Source organism: Adiantum capillus-veneris, chromosome 28 (assembly GCF_014529385.1).
Source record: "Adiantum capillus-veneris isolate H3 chromosome 28, ASM1452938v2, whole genome shotgun sequence".
In the NCBI taxonomy this organism is placed as follows: domain Eukaryota; kingdom Viridiplantae; phylum Streptophyta; class Polypodiopsida; order Polypodiales; family Pteridaceae; genus Adiantum; species Adiantum capillus-veneris.
In genome coordinates, this window is record NC_140958.1 from 2,390,653 (window position 1) to 2,408,741 (window position 18,089).

General features: G+C 43.1%; 1 protein-coding gene across 1 annotated transcript in view; it reads left to right on the forward strand.

Moving 5' to 3' along the window:
* LOC147419982 (uncharacterized) overlaps window positions 1–6,767 on the forward strand; it is a gene marked incomplete at its 5' end in the record, with an annotated part of 62,876 nt that extends 56,109 nt beyond the window's left edge. The window contains 5 exons of the mRNA XM_086503888.1: window positions 3,992–4,205; window positions 4,372–4,464; window positions 4,560–4,688; window positions 5,896–5,990; window positions 6,062–6,767. Coding sequence (XP_086360014.1) covers window positions 3,992–4,205; window positions 4,372–4,464; window positions 4,560–4,688; window positions 5,896–5,990; window positions 6,062–6,533 — 1,003 coding nt within the window. The remainder of the gene's footprint in view (window positions 1–3,991; window positions 4,206–4,371; window positions 4,465–4,559; window positions 4,689–5,895; window positions 5,991–6,061) is intronic.
* Between the last annotated feature and the right edge of the window lie 11,322 nt (window positions 6,768–18,089).

Here is an 18,089-nt window from a genome sequence, read left to right on the forward strand (position 1 = left end):
TGAGAGAGTACAAATCAATCATATTCAATTTCGGGAATTCCGTATCATAAAGTCATACAATAGAATATTGGTCAACACATTAGTATCCCTGAAACCCAAAGGGGACATCATTGACCTTATTCAAAAATCGGGGTAATATGTTGACAAGGAGCGGAGTGACTCTCCTCTTGTGCAAACCCGCTGCACTAGATTCACCCTTGCTGAATGCGGGGTTCTATCGGAGTAGACTATGCTAAACTGAATGCTTCAAGGTAAAGTTCCAAAATCTGAGGAGTATTTGCTAGGTCCTCCTACTCCATCCACTTTGCATCCAATGCAGGATAGTTCTTGAAAACCAAGAACCGCCTAATCACTTTACCTTTTATCTTTCTGTCTTGTGTGCCAAAATCTATTCTGGAACGAGTATCTCCTCGTTTTCCTCCACTTCATGTTGCTCATCAGGCTCCCCATCTACTGGCACATCACCTTTAAAAGGCTTCAATAGACTCACATGGAATGCATTGTGAATCTTACGAGTATCGGGCAGCTTGAGTCGAAAGGAGACATCATTTATCTTTTCTTTTATTTGGAAAGGGCCATAAAACCTCATGCTAAGCTTTGGAAAAAGCCGCTCCTTTCCCTTTCGTTTTCTTAGGCGGGCCTTCTCAAAACGTAAGAGCACCCAATCGTCTTCTTTTAATTTCAAAACTCGTCGATGTCGATCAGCTGCCTTCTTATGTTGTTCTTGAGATTTCACCAAAGCCTCTTGGACCTTGGCAATAGCAGTGTCGAAGTCCCTCGTGTACTGGTCGGCTTCAAAAATCTTTTAGTGCTAAGGAAGGGTGGAACCTTCGGAGCACCTTTAATGATCTCAAATGGCGCCTTCCCCGTCGACGAGCAGTCAATCGTAAGAGCACCCAATCGTCTTCCCTTAATTTCAAAACTCGTCGATGTTGATCTGCTGCCTTCTTATGTCCTTGAGATTTCGCTAAAGCCTCTCGGACCTTGGCAAAAGCAATGTCCAAGTCTCTCGTGTACTGGTCGGCTTCAAAAATCTTATCTTTAGTGCTAAGGAAGGGTGAACCCTTCGAAGCACCTTCAATGATCTCAAATGGCGCCTTCCCCGTCAACGAGTGAATCGTGTTTTTGTAGGCAAATTCCACCAAAGGCAATTTTTTTTCCCATTGAGTCTTCTGATCAAAGATGTAAGACTTCAATAAATCGAGGACAACTGAATTTGCAATCTCAGACTCATCTGTTTGCGGGTGGAATGATGACGAGGACTGCAACCGTGTGCCAATGTTCTCCCAAATAGAACTTCAACCGTGTGCCAATGTACATGATCAACAGTCTCATTGGGAGCTCTAACTCCCAGTGGTTCAAGCAATTTTGAATGACTCTTATTCCTCTACCATTGGTAGAACTCCGTACGAGGCAACTTTTGGCCGTCCGTTCCAATCAATTTTTGACTCGCTCGGTCAGTCAATTGCCTGATGCCAATGCTGAAAGTTAGTCGTTGAATGAGATTTCTGAGAGTGTGAAGCTTCGACTAAGCAAGGCTCAGGAGTCTTACTCATGACAGGCTAACAAGCATTGTCAGGATGTTTCTATCAAGGAGGGGGATTGGGTTTATGTAAGGATCATGAAGCAACGTTTTAAGCAAGTCAGAAAGAAGTGTCCTAAGTTGTCTTTCAGAATGTATGGTCCATTTTCTGTCATTAAAAAGATCAATGAGGTTTCTATGAAATTGCAATTGCCTAACTCATGGTCAATGCACAATGTTTTTCATGTTTCTTGGTTGAAAGTTTCAGGGAACACCTCCAAAGGACATTTCCAAATAAGAAGAGCCCGAGATCATCGATGAAGCTGAAGTCATGGAGCCGGAGCAAGTGTTGCTGCATCGGTTTTGCCATGGCTCCAAGAAGCAAGTCAGACAGTACTTTTTGAAGCTCAAGGATCGAGAACGCACGAGGCGGTGTGGGTCGATGAAGAGTTTTTTAGAGATTAACCAGAGCTGTTGGCGGACTACAAGGAAGCCATTTAGCTCGGTACCAGTACCTCACTTTGAAAAAAAGGGGATATCACATGCACATCTAACTCTATGTGCATGTGGACAAGCTATCTCAGGTCTAGGGTTCAGGTCAACTTAGGAAGTGTTCTGGCACCTTTGTGAGCCGGTGAGCAAGCTGTGCATGTCCAAGCACTTAGAGTAGTTGCATATCCTCTTATTGCATACCCAGTATCACCCAACATATGCATTGTCAAGCAGAAGGTCCAATTTCCCAGCCAGTTTGGGATAGTACAATTTACATGGATTTTGACATTTTTTATTAATTTAAATACCAATTTCATGAGGTCGTGGGCTGTAGGGGAATTGCTAAACCCAGCTTTCCTCAGCTATATAGGCAGACGTGGGGCGCCCAATTTTAGCAGAAGAAGTTTCAACAACTTGCAGTGGTCCTTCTCAGCAAGACGGGCAGAGAGCCTCGCATTTCAGCCAACAAGAACCACCTGGCGTTTTCTGTAGTAGATCAGTCCCAATGTTTTTTGGCGTTTGCTGTAGCAGATCAAGTCTAGCGTTTTGCAGTTTCAAAACGTCAGATCAGCCAAGCACTTCAGAGTTTTCAGTTTTCAGCATTCAGCCATTGCAGATTTAGCCCCTAGCCTCACAGATGTCACCTACCCGCAGCAGATCCTCGCCATACCGTCGAGTCAGCCAGCATCTACAGTTTCAGCCCGCTGTTTTCATCTGCGTTTTCAGTGCATCATCGTCGAGTCGTCGTCATCGCCATCCTCGTCGACACAGTGTCAAAGATCAATAGAAAGTCAGAAGTTTGCAGATTTCAGCATTTCAGCCCTAGCGTTTTCAGTTTTCAGCCCGTCCTCGTCGTCGTCATCATCGTCGTCGACATTGTCGGCAAGTCCATTGCATCTAGACCATTGTACCGGATTTGTGAAATCTATAGCATAGACCTCTCTCGCCATAGAGGGGGGGGCCTTCCATAAGTAAAAGGAACCCTTGAGCACAGTTCGGAGCACTCATCTTGAGCAAGATCAACATTCACTTCCACTGCTCCTTACAGCCACGGTTTCCTCATTTGAACTCCATAGTAATTTCTTCTTCCACTTCCACTTTCTCATGTTTCACCTCTTCTTGGCTGGTTTCTTGTGCGTTCACCATGCTTGAGTTTATTGAAGAAATCTAGATCAGAGTGCCATCGAAGACAATCAATTGTGCTCCTATACTTGTAACCAACTGGATCCTCTAGAACAGGTGGTGGAACTTGCTGATAAACGTCAAATAACATAGTGAATAAAGAGAACTTAAATCAGCGAACACATCGTCGCGATGCCTGCACAAAATAGACAAGAGGGGCAGAGTGCCTCTTTGGGACAGATAAGCCCCCTAAACTAAAAGTAGTATGTAAATACTAAATTTCTTTTAAATTCCTTGTGTGGTGAGTAGTCTGCACACTTATGATTCAAGGTAGCCTTGTTTGATAAGTATCGTCACCTGGTGTGCAGTTTCTGGATCCTAATCTTTCATGCTCCCTGTCACAAGCCGCTTTCACAGGACTTAAGACATGTTACCTTCTTTGGTCCATGAGATTACAACGAACATAAGTCAGGCAGATAGAAAAAAAGGGGTGTACTTTCCGTACATAACCATATGGACACCTGCTTAAAATATGAACAAGCTTGTGTGGCATCGAGTGTACTTCTGAGAGCATATGATATGGCAGGGTAGACACACGATATTGGAGCAATGCTTTTTTTATGCCATTGCCTATCCAGGAACCAGTGAGAACTTATTTTTTATCTCAGAGTAATGTGCTCGCTGTGGATGATACTGTTGATATCAACTGGAATGTCCACAGGTGATTCCCACACACACAATAGTAAATTGAAGTTCACCCAAAATTTTCTTACTTTACAATGAAGTTCCCAACTAAAGCACTCTGCCAAGTTTTAGTTTGTCACTGAGTTCATGATATGTTTCTGGTTGTATAAGGTGGCAATTGGGCCTACTGACTACAAGGGTTCGACATCGACTTTCAGTGCCACTGAGCAGAGAAGAGAACAGATTCTGCGAACCAGTTGAGCTGCATGTTTCTGGTTGTCCAGTCACTCTTGCACCAAAGAAGAATGCTGATTTGATCCAGAGTAGCAGTGATTGCGAGGTTTTCAAGTTGGGAGTAGGCCAAGCATTAGAAAACGGAGAAGTGGTAGGTATGAGGTCTCTTTGGTAGTGCCATGCTAAATTGACGGTGTGTCCCATGTAAGGAACTTTTCCATAGAAAAGAGTTGAAATGGATTGCCAGTGTGGGACACTCCTGGGTTCCAACTGCCTTGTTTAATTCATCATTTGCATAGTATTTTAACTGTTTTTAGGTTATGGAGCCAATGGATTTTTCTCAGAAAAATTATATCAGTTTGTTGGACCTACAAAACCTGATGGTCAAAATATTTTTCCCTAATGTGGAGGTAAGTTTTAAGTCTTCTGTTGGTTATTTACATTCCTTCATGTGACATTGTGACAGTGGAGTTCTCAGGCAGCAGCTTTTTTGTCCTTTTTGAAGCAAAGTGGTGAACCGTGCAAATTGCCCTGCGACTATCAAACGTTTCTGCAAGAAGCTTTGGCAGATTATCCCTCAGCTTCCTGCTATCCGTTGTATCCAGAAACAGATTTTCCTGATGATTATTGTAAGGTAATTTGGACTTGAGCCACTGCTATTTGGTTCTCTTAAAGATCACATAGTCTTTAAGCAGGATATTGTTTGAATTGTGCATAGACTTTAGTTCAGGGCTCTATCTTTCGTAATTAAAAGGGATGACTAAGCAGAGACAGCTGGCTGCTTCTTTATGAGATACATGATTTTGAGCCACACCCTTGCGAGATTATTTTCTCCATTGTGGTGGAAGTCACTTTGTCGATGATTTGGAAGGCTAGATGCTTGCATGTTCTTGGTGATCAGCCTTCCACATCAGCGGATACACTCAGTAATATTTGGACAGAGACAGTTCATTATCTTCACAGCCAGTGGGAGTACCTCAGTAGGCTCCTCGAGGGCAGCAGAGGAGCGTCGTCATGTCTTGTTGAGGCGGTGGGCTTGCAGCAGCACGTCTTTTACAGTGTCACACGACAGGATTGCATAGCATTACTCTCATCGCCCTTCGTTTTCATTCTATATGACACCTACAGGCCACCCTGAGCCAGGGCTTGTACACATTTTTTTTTCTGTCTTTACGGCTCCCTGAAGACGGGCTGACCTGAGCATCCTCGGGGGCCCACAGTACTCAAGTAACACAGCCCTGTACTTTCTCTGAAAAAAAGAAAAAGAAAAGATACAAAGTCACAGAGTGTCTCTTGCCCAGTCAACCCCTTCTTGTAGTGGAGGACGGCGGTCACAGCATATAGTTTTTTTCCAGAGAACCATGACTGCACCTCCCCCTACTACCCAGAGAGGGATCACACTACAGCAGGCAGACCTCGGGCACTCAAATCCTGCCCTCAGGGTACATCATCAGGAGATGAGAGGGATCACAGTGCATCACCAGCGGGTGAGACAAAAGGGGGTGGATCGAGCTTTCTTGGATCCCAGTCCCATACTCCATGTACTCTTCACTCCCCAGCCACTCATGCATCATATTTTATACCCTCACATGGAGCTAGCTAGACAGACACATGCATATCATGGTCGTACTTTTCTGAGCATAGGAGGTTTCTTTTTGACCCTAGGACCTTTGGAACCTTCAAAACTCGTAAGGTGTTTGGTTAATCATGTAAGGTCTGAATCTTGCTAGATATTGCTACCCCGTCCTTTTATTGGATAACTCTTTTTGTAACATTTACTAGAGGTTCACATATTGGTGCATTTGTGTGATTCTACTCACACTTGTTGTTTATTCAAACAGTTGTTTTTGCCTGGCATATGCCGGGTGCGACCCAAGAATGCTGTTCGCATTTTTAATAAAATAGGGCGAGCATACGGTTTTACAATTGAGAACTCGTGAGATTTTCAAACTGTTTTATGTGTTTTGTCTTTGAGCTTGAATTTGAAATGCGACAGTTTTCATGTAGGTACATCTTTGACAAGGAAAGAGCACATGGTTTCTTTTTGTCAGCAGTGGTCTACACAAACAGTAACGGTATTATGAATGATGACAAGTATGAATACGTTTCCATAGCTGATCATTTGATGGCTGATCTTGGGGATATGGTAGCCCGGGCCGTATGGAAAATTCCGCCTCCAGCAGGTGGTAAGGTTCCAGTTTCATTGGACTGCATCCCTTCCAGCTCATGGAAAAAGAAGGAACTTGCTGATTCAAACGAAGGAGATGATGGAGAAGTTGAAGGGTTGGTGGATTTCATAGATGGGTCCATGTATGCAAACATAAAGATTCAATCTCAAGCAGGCACTGATGGTTTTCAATCTATTGCTATGTTGTCATCCACTGGTGGTTTAGTCGACCATGGAAAGGGAACCACTTTGCTAGGAGCTGAATCTACAACAAAGATTGCGCATTGCTACAAATATTTTGTGAATGAATAGCTCTCTCTCTCTCTCTCCCTCTCTCCCTCTCTCCTCCCAACAAGAACAGCTATTCTTGTTGGAGCTTTACAGGCACTGACATGGTTTACGAATGTATAGACATAATGGGGAGGCTGTTGGGTTGGTGGATGTCATAGATGGATCCGTGCATCACACAAAAAGATGAAGTCTCAAGTAGGCACTAATGGGCTCATTGTTACGAATATTTTGTGATAGATAGCGCTCTCTCTCTCTCTCTCTCTCTCTCTCTCTCTCTCTCTCTCCATGCCTGCCAGACGGGATCATGGAGTACTCTAGCCTTGGTGAAGTCTCCCTTATAGGCGACTTCAATGGGCAGACACAAAGCACAGAATGTGAGACAAACGACTTTGAGGACTCCGAGCTTCTACATCCACCAGATGAGGCAACAGGAGTGAGAACATCAACAAATATAGCAGTCCCCACTGCTTATGGGAGGCACTTACTCACATTGGGATCACAGTATCGTCTTGTTATTTATAACGGGATGACCTAGTGGCCAGACTCACCGGGCCTTACCTGCATCCCATCCTCGGCACCACGGAGAGGGGGGGGGGGGGGGGGGGGGGGGGGGGGGGGGGGGGGGGAGCACAGTGGGCTATGCCATTGGACCTAGAGAGGCTGCACACTTATCACATCTCTTACCATCCCACCCATACCCATTGGAACTAATCGTACCTACATTTTTCTCTCCTTGGATAGCAATCCCCCATCGCATACCCCAGCCATCTCCACATCACACACCACCATCTACTTTACACGTGCTCTCTCTGACATATACACTCTCAATACATCTATGGTGGCATAAGCTCTCGAGCGCTTTTTGCATCACACACACACACACACACACACACACACACACTAGCAGCAGTACTCGTTATGGGACCATGCACTAAATAGATCGCATGATGAGTGTAGAGAGCTATACAGGTGCCTATGTGCAGAGCGTGGTCTAGGCGAGATGGTAGAGAGCAGGTCTCTTCTACTTATTGATGAGCCTGGATTCAGCACAACAGGATCCTCACCCCTCCACTCGAATTGAGGACACACAGTGGCATGATTATGCACAAAGGCTCTACCAGATCCCAGGGCAGCCACCCATACCACGCTCGAGCACCTCTACTTTGTTCACAACAGGTATGGTAAAGAGAGCTATACACCGCCATATCATGGCTGCTCCATAGATCACACAGGTATGTAGAATGAGCACCTTATATATGCCGCAGATACGCTAGCCCCTTTCATTGCAATAGTCTTCAATAGAGCATTGGTGGAGGGACTCCCTTCAGAGTGGACTATGCACACCAGTGTGCCTATCCACAAGTCCGGGGATCCACTTGACCTGGGCAACTACAAGACTATCATGATTCGTCACATTGGCCAAGCTTTATGGAGTAGTACTAGAGGCGGAGCTGGGTTCTTATGCAGGGTGCGAGTGCTTGCGAGCACTAGGACAAGTAGGCTTCGGATGGTTTTCTCTACCATAGACCACTATTTTACTCTGTTCTGCTTGATTGATCAAGGACAGGAATGGAAGAGACGGTCGGTGGATTTCCGCAAATCCTTTGCAATACTATGGGACAGACTCTTGTATCACCTTCAATAACTAGGAGTCCCTTAGAAGATAATTTGGGGGGGGTTTTCTCTCTCTACAAGCACGTTTCAGCCAAGGTACATTGTCCTAGAGGCACCTCACCATCTCCTTGGATAGCACACCTCTCCACATCCCACACCACCATCTACTTTACACATGTTTTCTATGACATATACACTCATCACGTTTATAGTGGAATAAGCTCTTGATAGCTTTCCGCATCACACACACACACTAGCAACAATACTCGTTTTGGGACCATGCCCCTAAAGAGATGGTATGTTGATGAGTGTAGAGAGCTATACATGCGCCTACGTACGCAAGGTGCTCTTGGGGGGCGAGGGAGGTATGTTCCACTTATTGATTAGCATGGATTCAATAGTGGCTTGGCGTCGATTACGGGAGCCTCGTCCATCCACCCGGATTGAGGGCCCACAAAGATGCCATGATTATGCACAAAGGCTCTACCAGATCCCAAGACAACCACCCATACTAGAGCCTACAAGACCACGCCCGACCACCTCTACTTTCTTCAGAGAAGGTATGGTGAAGAGAGCTATACGTCGGCAAAAACATGGACGCTCCACAGATCACACAAGTATGTAGAGTTGTAGATATGCTAGCCCCTTTCATTTGCAATACTCTCAATAGAGCATTGGCGGAGGGATTGTGTCTTCAGAGTGGACTATGCACACCATTGAGCCCATCCACACAAGTCCGCGGATCCACTTGACTCGGGCAACTACAGGACTATCATGATTGGTCACACACTGGCCAAGCTTTATGGAGCAATACTAGAGGCGGAGTTGAGTTCTTATGCAGAGCACGAGTGCTTATGAGCATTAAGACAAGCAAGGTTTGGATGGGCCTTCTCTACCATAGACCACATTTTTACCATGTGCTACTTCATTGATTAGGCAAAGGCGCGGAAGAGACGTCTACACCAATGCTTCGTGGATTTCCCCAAAGCCTTTGACGCAATACCATGGGACAGGCCCTTCCATCGCCTTCAGTGGGAGTCCCTTCGGAAATGAATTGGGGAATTTTCTCTCTCTACGAGCACATTTGAGCCAAGGTACATTGTCTAGGAGCACCTCACCATCTCTTGCTAGCACCATTGGGGTGAATCAAGGTTGTCCTCTCTCACTACTTTGTTTGGGATATATATTGATGAGGTGTGAGAGCATATCCTTCGAGTTGGGGAGAAGGGTGTGGATTTAACAGGTACTCCTGCTCACATAATGTTGTATGCTGGTGATATTGTATTAGTATACTCCCTCTCTTTATTCTGTTGTGCTCGGCCTTGGAATGGCCCTTTCTCTCTTTGCCTGTTTGGTCCGCGGCCTTGGTGCTTTTGAGGTGACCTTCCTCTCTCCACCTTGAGCCACAGGAGGGGCTACAACGACATCTCCATATCTTTGATGATTTTTGCACACAGAGAGGTCTCATTGTGAACCTTGGTAAGACCAATGTTCACATCAGGAGCAGATCATGTTTTGCACTAGCAGGTGGGCAAGTTGAGGTCATTGACTCATATGTATACTTGGGGATCACTTTTGTTGCTACTACACGAAGATTCTTTATGGCGAGTCAGCCAGAGATAGGATCACACGAGGATATGCGGCATTGGGAATGCTAAAGCATTGATGCCACCGGGCATATTTTCAGGAGCCCTGCACCAAGGGGTGCCTCTTTGACACACTAGTCACCCCATCTCTCATGTATGCAGCACCGGTTTGGGCATCGAGCCTTAAAAGATCCTCGCGGACGTAGGTTGATAGATCACAGATCATTTTGTTATCACGTTGACTAATACGTGTAAACCCTTATTGCCACATGACATCATCATATCAAAGCTAGCCGCACCAACCATGCTGATGGAGACTCATGTTTTATTCGGAGAGTACGATAGCTCCTCTCCGATACACTATCATACCGAGCACTTGAGGCATCCCAACATTTTGCGGAGACTAGAGAGACTAGATCATGGTATGCACACATGACAATGGTTTAGCACACATAGCTTGGATATAGAGCAGCTACCACCCTTTTAGTATGACCAAGACTCACCATTCATCCACCTCTCTCATGCAGAGAGGAATCCAGTCCTCGGACATGCTCTTTGGTAGTTATATATCAGGGAGACATGGATCACACCGAGAACCTCTTCCATGGAAGATGTTGTACTTCAAGGATCACTTCATGACCATCTTGGAGGATGGTTTCATTCAAAGGCCTAGATACATGGATGCCTACATGTCCCACAGTGCCAGAGTAGCCATCGGGCAGCTCAGAGTTTCATCACATAGATCAGAGATTGAGACGGGGCAAGCATCTCACACCCCTAGAGAGCAGCAAATTTGTAGAGTTTTCACAACAGGGGTAGAGAGCAAGGAGCACTATGTTTGCAGTTGTCGAGCTTACCACTCCATGGAGAGTTGCTACACTGCCTTATTTACAGGACATCGCACACTAAGAGAGCTCATGGACTCTAGAGATTGGAGACAGTTGGGGCGCTTCCTCCTTGAGATTCAGAGACATAGGGATCTGCTACTACATGCACATTGTGGAGGTAAACAGTCTCAACTTACAGATTTTTATCGAGCAACTCCAATTACCACCTATCATAACTGCATCGAGAGAAGTCACTCTACATTAGGCATATGAGGTCGGATCTAGGAGACGGCCTAGAGCGGTGGGATATTGTGCTCGATGAGCACACCAGAGAGAGATTCAACAAATTTGGACACAACATGAGCATGCCAAACAAATGGTTGTACTCCCTGAGCATATGTTTCACATCCACTAGAGATAGAGCGTCATCCCCTTCATATACATGCACATGTACTCACCCCACCTTTGATGACATTATTGTAGCCACTTCTAGTAGTTTGTATCATTTCTTTATTTTCAACACTTTCATCCTTTTTTGGATGCTGAGAGGATACACACATGTATATCATTTTGTTTCATAGCATGACTTCGGCCTCTAGAAGATGTTAATAAGATCTGTGTGTGTGTGTGTGTGTGTGTGTGTGTGTGTGTGTGTGTGTGTGTGTGTGTGTGTGTGTGTGTGTGTTGGATACATGATGTTTCACCTTGCTGGCATGCCTCTTGATTGGAGTACAAACTAGATCAGACCTTTATAGAAAGGGGGAGATTTGAACAATGTAAACAGCTATTGGATTATAATGGCAACTTTCTCTAATCGCATAGTCGTTTGGATGTGTCAAGATAAATGAATGGGTTGAAAAGAATGGAAAATGTGCATATGGGCAAATAGGTTTTTGAAAAAATCATAGTACCATTGATCACTTTCACTATTCCAGTTCTCATGGTGGATGAAAGCAGGTTGAAAATGCGAATGAAAAATGTGCATATGGACAAATAGGTTTTCAAAAACATCATAGCACCATTGATCACCTTCACTCTTATAGTTCTCATGGATGAAAGCCGGTTGAAAGGTAAAGGATTGTATTGTTGCTTTCTAGACTTCATCAAAGCTTGATTTAGTTTTTTAGAGAATCTTTAGAGATGTATGAACTTCAAGTGTAAGTAATATATGCACATAGTTTCTCGTATGTATGAAAAGGTGATATATCAAGTGCGTATAGGAGAGGGAATTTCAGAAATGGAACACAGGGTACTTGGCTCTCTCAGGGCTACTCATCAATAAATCGGTACTTTAGTTCATGCAACAAGAAAGAAGATACTATCATTGGGAATGTGATGGTCATGCTTTTGTTATATACGGTGAAGAAAAAAGAGAGTTACACACATGCACACCCACAATTTGCCTCTCTATAGCTTGGAACAATTATTTGTTTGATAAAACCCTTGTGTTGCTCTCTTGCTCTCCCAAATTGCCTCTTTGTAACTCTTACTATTTGAATTCCTGCCTAACTCATAATCACCTTTCAACTTACACACCCACTCTCTCACCTTGCTCATAATTCATAATCACCTTTTAACTTACACACCCACTCTCTCACCTTGCTTATAACACTCGTCGAGATCAAAATCTTCCTAACCCCCCCCCCCCCCCCCCCCCCCCCCCCCCCCCCCCAAAATGTACACCCATTGAGGTTTTCTTGAGTTTCAAAGAATCACAAAAAACAGTCCTTTTATAAAAGGTTATTCCAATCCATTACAAAGAAAGGCTAGCTTAAGTTCCAAAGTAACACATCTATTGTATAAGGATCCTCTAGCCCAATATGAAGAAAGGCTTTTTTATTTTCAAAACTTTGTGTGCTTTCTTCCAGCCTTATCTGGTTGGGAAGACTCACCTTAAGAGTGGGGCTGCCTCTACCCACGGGGCTTGGGTGTGTGTGTTGTTATTTCAAAGTTGTAGGTAATTCTTTTATAAAAAAAATTCCCCTTCCCCTATTTTTTTTTTAGAACACCGAAGTCAAGTGGAAGATCAAGGCACAGGGGACAAGTGTCCCCTTTTCTAAAATCTCGGCAACTTGTGGTTGCCTGCATAAGGAGTGCCCAAAGGAGACGCACATATGGGGGGTGAATAGGGTGTCCTCCCTTGTGTTGTGTTGGATGCCAAGAAAAGGGCCTTGAAAGGAGACTTTCTTTAATTGTACATGGAGGGTGAACCCCAGGTGCTGCAGGCCTAGACTCCTCTACCTTGGCCTATCTTGCACTTGGATGCCCTTCGAAGAGCATGACCATCAGCTTGTTTCCATGTGAAGCATGGGTTTAGGGTAAAGGGGCCAATATAATTTAAGAACTGGGTGCCAATAGCAGGCCATTCAATCTAGAATGACTAATAAGCTAAGATTCACAATTTTTAATGAATCTGATGTCAAAAGATGCATTCCCAAGGCCATCCCCAACCATAATTTTTCATAAATCTTGGAGATATTTTGCATTTAGTTCCAAGGTGTCCTTGTATTGGCCCGGTTTGTTACTGACCCCTTTACCCTAGTGCCACCCTTCCCTTTGACTTTGTGAATATTGCACCTTTTCTTGGCCTACCTCTTCTTTTTCCCTGTAAATTTAGGGATATTCTCCCAACCACCCCCCCAACCCCCAACCCCCTCTCTCAACAATGGCTAAAGGCATTGCCTTGGTTATCTTTATTTGCTTCATTACAATGCCTTGCTCCCACGAGTAGGTCCTGCCAATTTTGCTTATGGGTTGAATTAGAAGGTATCTTCTAAGATACCCTGTTTGAAATCAAAAGAAAAGTCGATAAAGACAAGGATGTGAGCGTGTGGAAGGAAGAGAGAGAGAGAGAGAGGTGGGAGGGTGAAGGAAGAGAGAGAAAAAGAGGGAGATAAATTTTTTTTTGGGGGAAAATTACCATGAATTCCCAAAATGCTCTTCAAATTTTCCAAAATTCCCAAAATACCCTTGGTTGTGAGATTAAATTTCTGGAAATATTAAAAATTTTGTAGCTTTCCATAAGAAGGCTGATTGTCTGTCAATACAAGATGCTAAAACTAGAATTTGAGTAGGCTTTGGAGATGAATTGCTTCATTAATTAATTAATTTTAGACATAATTACCAATTGTCAAAAAGTCAATCTTGATGTTAATGAAATGGTGTCGCACTGAGGCTGCTATCAAGAGAACCGACAAAGTGGGAGAGAGAAAGGACATGTGAAGGCGGAGAGAGGCAGAGAGAGAGAGAGATTGCACCATCATGCTATCCAAAAGCACCGGGTTTCCTTCTTCAAGGCCAAGTGGGCGCATGCTATTGTCGGGAGAAGAGAATCCCAATAAACTTCTCCACAATCAATCTGATGCTTGAACCTAGAGGTGACAAGAAATGCTAAAATGATTCTCCCTTATCCTTATCGACACTTAGAACAGAGTTGTCTTTTTCGAATATGCTAAATCAAACAAAAGATCTTTTGGACCTTTTATATATATATATATATATATATATATATATATATATGCTCAAACTTGACCTGTTCCTTTTGGAAACATCACATCAATACTTTGCACACTGTATATGGGTTTTTCGTAGAAGATACAAGAGAGGGTAAAGGTGCAGGCAACATGGCGTTCATCAACGGTGTGCTTTTCACCCATACTTCAAAAGATTCACAAAATCTTTTGATTGTCTCCGAGAACTTTTGCTTGCATAGTGGGCTGATTGAATGGCTCCAAAACAAAGGTTATGCTTGTGAAAACTGTCAATGAGGAGGTGCCACACATTGTGTACAATAAAAATCTCCTTGAAGGAGTGGAGATTTTTGGCATCAAGATTTCGGCCAACCATAAATGGAATGATTGTGGTATATGATGCTTGTAAGCTAAGAAGCGAGCCTACTATGTGTATGGGAACTTGTATATTTCTTTGATGCCTTAGTGATGGCGATGCTTCTATATGGAGTTGGGAGTATGGGGCAGTTTACTTGGAAAGAGATTGCGAACTATTTTTAAAAGCATTTTCTTGCAAACTTTTTCTAGGTCAAGCCACAAAAAACATATATGTATGCTCTTACTTCTTGAGTTAGAATCACTTCCCATTGAGGGTATGGATTTGGAGAGAGAGTCGTTAAGAACATGAAGATGAGACAAAACCCTTCACATTGACTTTTGAAAATTGCATAAGAAGTAAGTAACGAGTCAAAAAGACGCAGAAAAGCAAAATATTAAGTTTGGGATCGATGCAAGACATTAAGAAGTGGTTTGGAAGATGGGAATCCATTACACTTGCTTCATAAGTTCAAAGTGAATGAGGCTTTTATAGTGCCAATATATCACGGGTTGCATTACACCACATATGTTGCCCCCGACTACAAAACCATCTTCTTCTCACAAAGGAACCACATGCATCCTTACATCCTCAAGTCCAACCCCTTGAATGCGATACGCACTATCGTCTCCATCCGACTTAGCTCTCTTTCTCTACGATATAAGACAGAGTGTTGGGGCATTGATGAGGAGTCTCATCGACTATGCACTTTATATCCCCTAAAAGCTCAAAAATCTAAGTATCACCTCTTACTCCAGTGCTCAGCTTTTTTGATCACATTAGAGCTTTCTTTGCCCACATTTTCAACCATGTCTCCTCCCTACACACAATCCTATTCCAGCCAGGATGTGGCTTCTCAATTGTGACGCTAGTTTCCAAAATTCTCGAGCATCAAGTCACTTATCAACTCCATACAACCTACATGACATGTTTCTTTTGGCCCCATAGGTCCTTTGATGATAATAATGAAATTTGTGTGTGTGTGTGTGTGTGTGTGTGTGTGCGCGCGCGCAATTCCGTGGACTCTTCATTGCCACCCTCGTATCATTAATCCTCAAGTAATTATAGTCATTGATCAACATAGAGCATGCAACATTTCCATTTGGTCCCATAGGTTATATTTGACCTTCAAGGACAATAATTCTCTCTCTCTTTGTGTGTGTGTGTGTGCGCGTGTGCGCGCGCATAGTTGAAATATGAAACATCTTTGGTATCAAATGACATAGATTTTTGTAAAATCTAGCTTATAATAGAGAGCTTTTGGATGTATGGCGCATTGTTCTTATTTTTCTATGTGCCATGTATGGCACAACCAAAGTAGAACGTGCTGAAATTTGAGGTATATGATTGGTATTTTATGTCGACTTTTTCCTTTGAAGGACATAAATGCAGCTTTTGTGTGTGTGTGTGTGTGTGCGCGTGCGCGTGCGCGCATGCATGTCTTAGTTGCCACCCTCATATCCACGGTCCTTAAGTCAAGAGTCATTGATCATGACAACATAGAGCATGTGATATGTTCCATTTAGTCCCATGTGTCATATTAAGTCTAGAGGAACCCAACTACCTAGCTTGCATCTCCATCTCCTATAGTCATAGCCCAAAGAAAGTTATTGATGACATAGTTGATATGAGATAGAGATTATATTTGGGCTTACTCTACGACTGAAATTGTCACCAACGTAGAAAGTCTCCTTAGTTCCCCAACCCTCTCGAAGTATAGTGTCTAGTTCAATTGTAGGCTGTTACGGGAGCGAATCACACCACCTATAAAGTGCATGCAACACTACCTAGATCAACATAATGTCAATCAAGGACATAGATGACACGACAAGTGCACCGAGGCAATCTCTATAGCTTGTCAGGCTGAGACCATCCCACACATACACCACTCTAGAAGGCCAACTAAATCGAAATCAGAATCTCACTGGTCTCAACTACACCACCCAACCCACATACACACAACTGGAAGGAAACTCACCAAAGTATACCAAAATCATACAAAACTTAAGGAACACCATCCTCTCACTAGGATACACATGTCCCAAAGCCTCTACACTCAAAATCCTCACTCCAAACCCATCTACAAAAAATGAGCATGAAGATAGAGCAAAATTTTGGAAGTGTGTGAAACTGAAATCTATGAGTACGTATGTGTAGGTTATGTCGCCACGATTCTAATGACTACTTGCACGCAAAAAATAGACATTGTTTGATACACTTACGACCGCAAATAGCTAGTAGATGCGTTAGGATGCATGCTCTGTTTCGCGCGGAATGCTTGGCGTTGTTGCATAGCTTTCTCTAGAGGATCTCTCACCCCTTGAAAATGCTACGTTAGTATAAATGCTCTTACTTCCTAAGATCTGCCCATTAAGCCACTACATAGTTGCTTCTTGTGGCAACATGTGCTGGCACATGGTGGTACACGTAGCTTTGGGGGAGCCTTTTTCTCCCTTGTAATAGCGCTTCTTGTAGCACCACATGTAGTGTTTCCCCTTATAAAATTAAGACCCTATGGAGTTTCTTCTTGTAGCACCACATACCATTACATGGTGCTACAAATAGCTTCAAAGGAGCTTATTTTTCCTCTTCTATAGAGGACCCCTTGCCACTTGACAATGTTATGTCATTTTTTGTACTCTGATTTCCTAAGCTCTTCATATAGAATATAGGGCCTAGTTAATACTACTGATTTTGAAAGGCCTTAAAATCCTCTTCTTTGAAGCATCTTAACCATGGCAGCTGTTGCACATGACACTGGTTTGGAATTTGAAATGAAGACAAGTATGACTCAATTTTGATTGGCATCCAAATGTTTTACAGTTTCTTAGTACTGCCTAGAATACAAATTGCAAGAATCTCTCATTTAGATAAACAATGTAATTCTTCTTTTTTTAATTTTGTTTAAAAAGTTTCTAAGTGCATGAGCATTGTTGATTTGCAGTTTGATGTCTTCAAATATTGAAGACATCAGTTTTGAGTGCATTGATTCATTACATTGGCCTACAACAAGAATGCCAAAAACATGTCACTAATCACAAGATAGAGTGCAACACATAGCACAAAATGGGTCATTACCATTTTGACATTTATTTGGATTTTAGGTCGCTCGAGAAATCTCGTTCCAGGCTACGGTAAGACTCACAAATCCTAGTCTCCATTTCTTATATTGTACATTGGTTGATGATGGTGCAGATGTTGTTGATGTACAATTGCAAAACATTGTTGCACCTTGTTATGTTGGCTATTAATTCACATAGCTAACTCTGCTCAACCTAGTTTGTTTTGTGTCAAGGTAACCAAAAAGATCTCGAGGGGAGACTAGCCAGGTAGGGAGTCAGGCCTTTGCTACGCCTAACTAGAGGGTATATACTATAGTTAAATATTCTTGTAAGTGACCCCCTCAAGATACCCAATAGTGCAAATTCAAATCTTATGACCCACATTTTGGGCTTTTCAAACATTATCACTGGTAAGCACAAAAAACACAAAAGCAACGGAATTCAAAATGTTCTATCAATTTTTTTAATCAAATAGAACAAATTCTTAAGTGAGTGTTTCTTTACTTTCCATTGTCCTAATAGCTATTTGATGACTAGCTTGAAAGCATCAATTTCACCACCAATGGAGAGGGAAACCTTACCTTGTAGATCCTATATCACCATTCACCACCAATGGAGAGGACAACCTTACCTTGTAGATCCTATATCACCATTCACCACCTA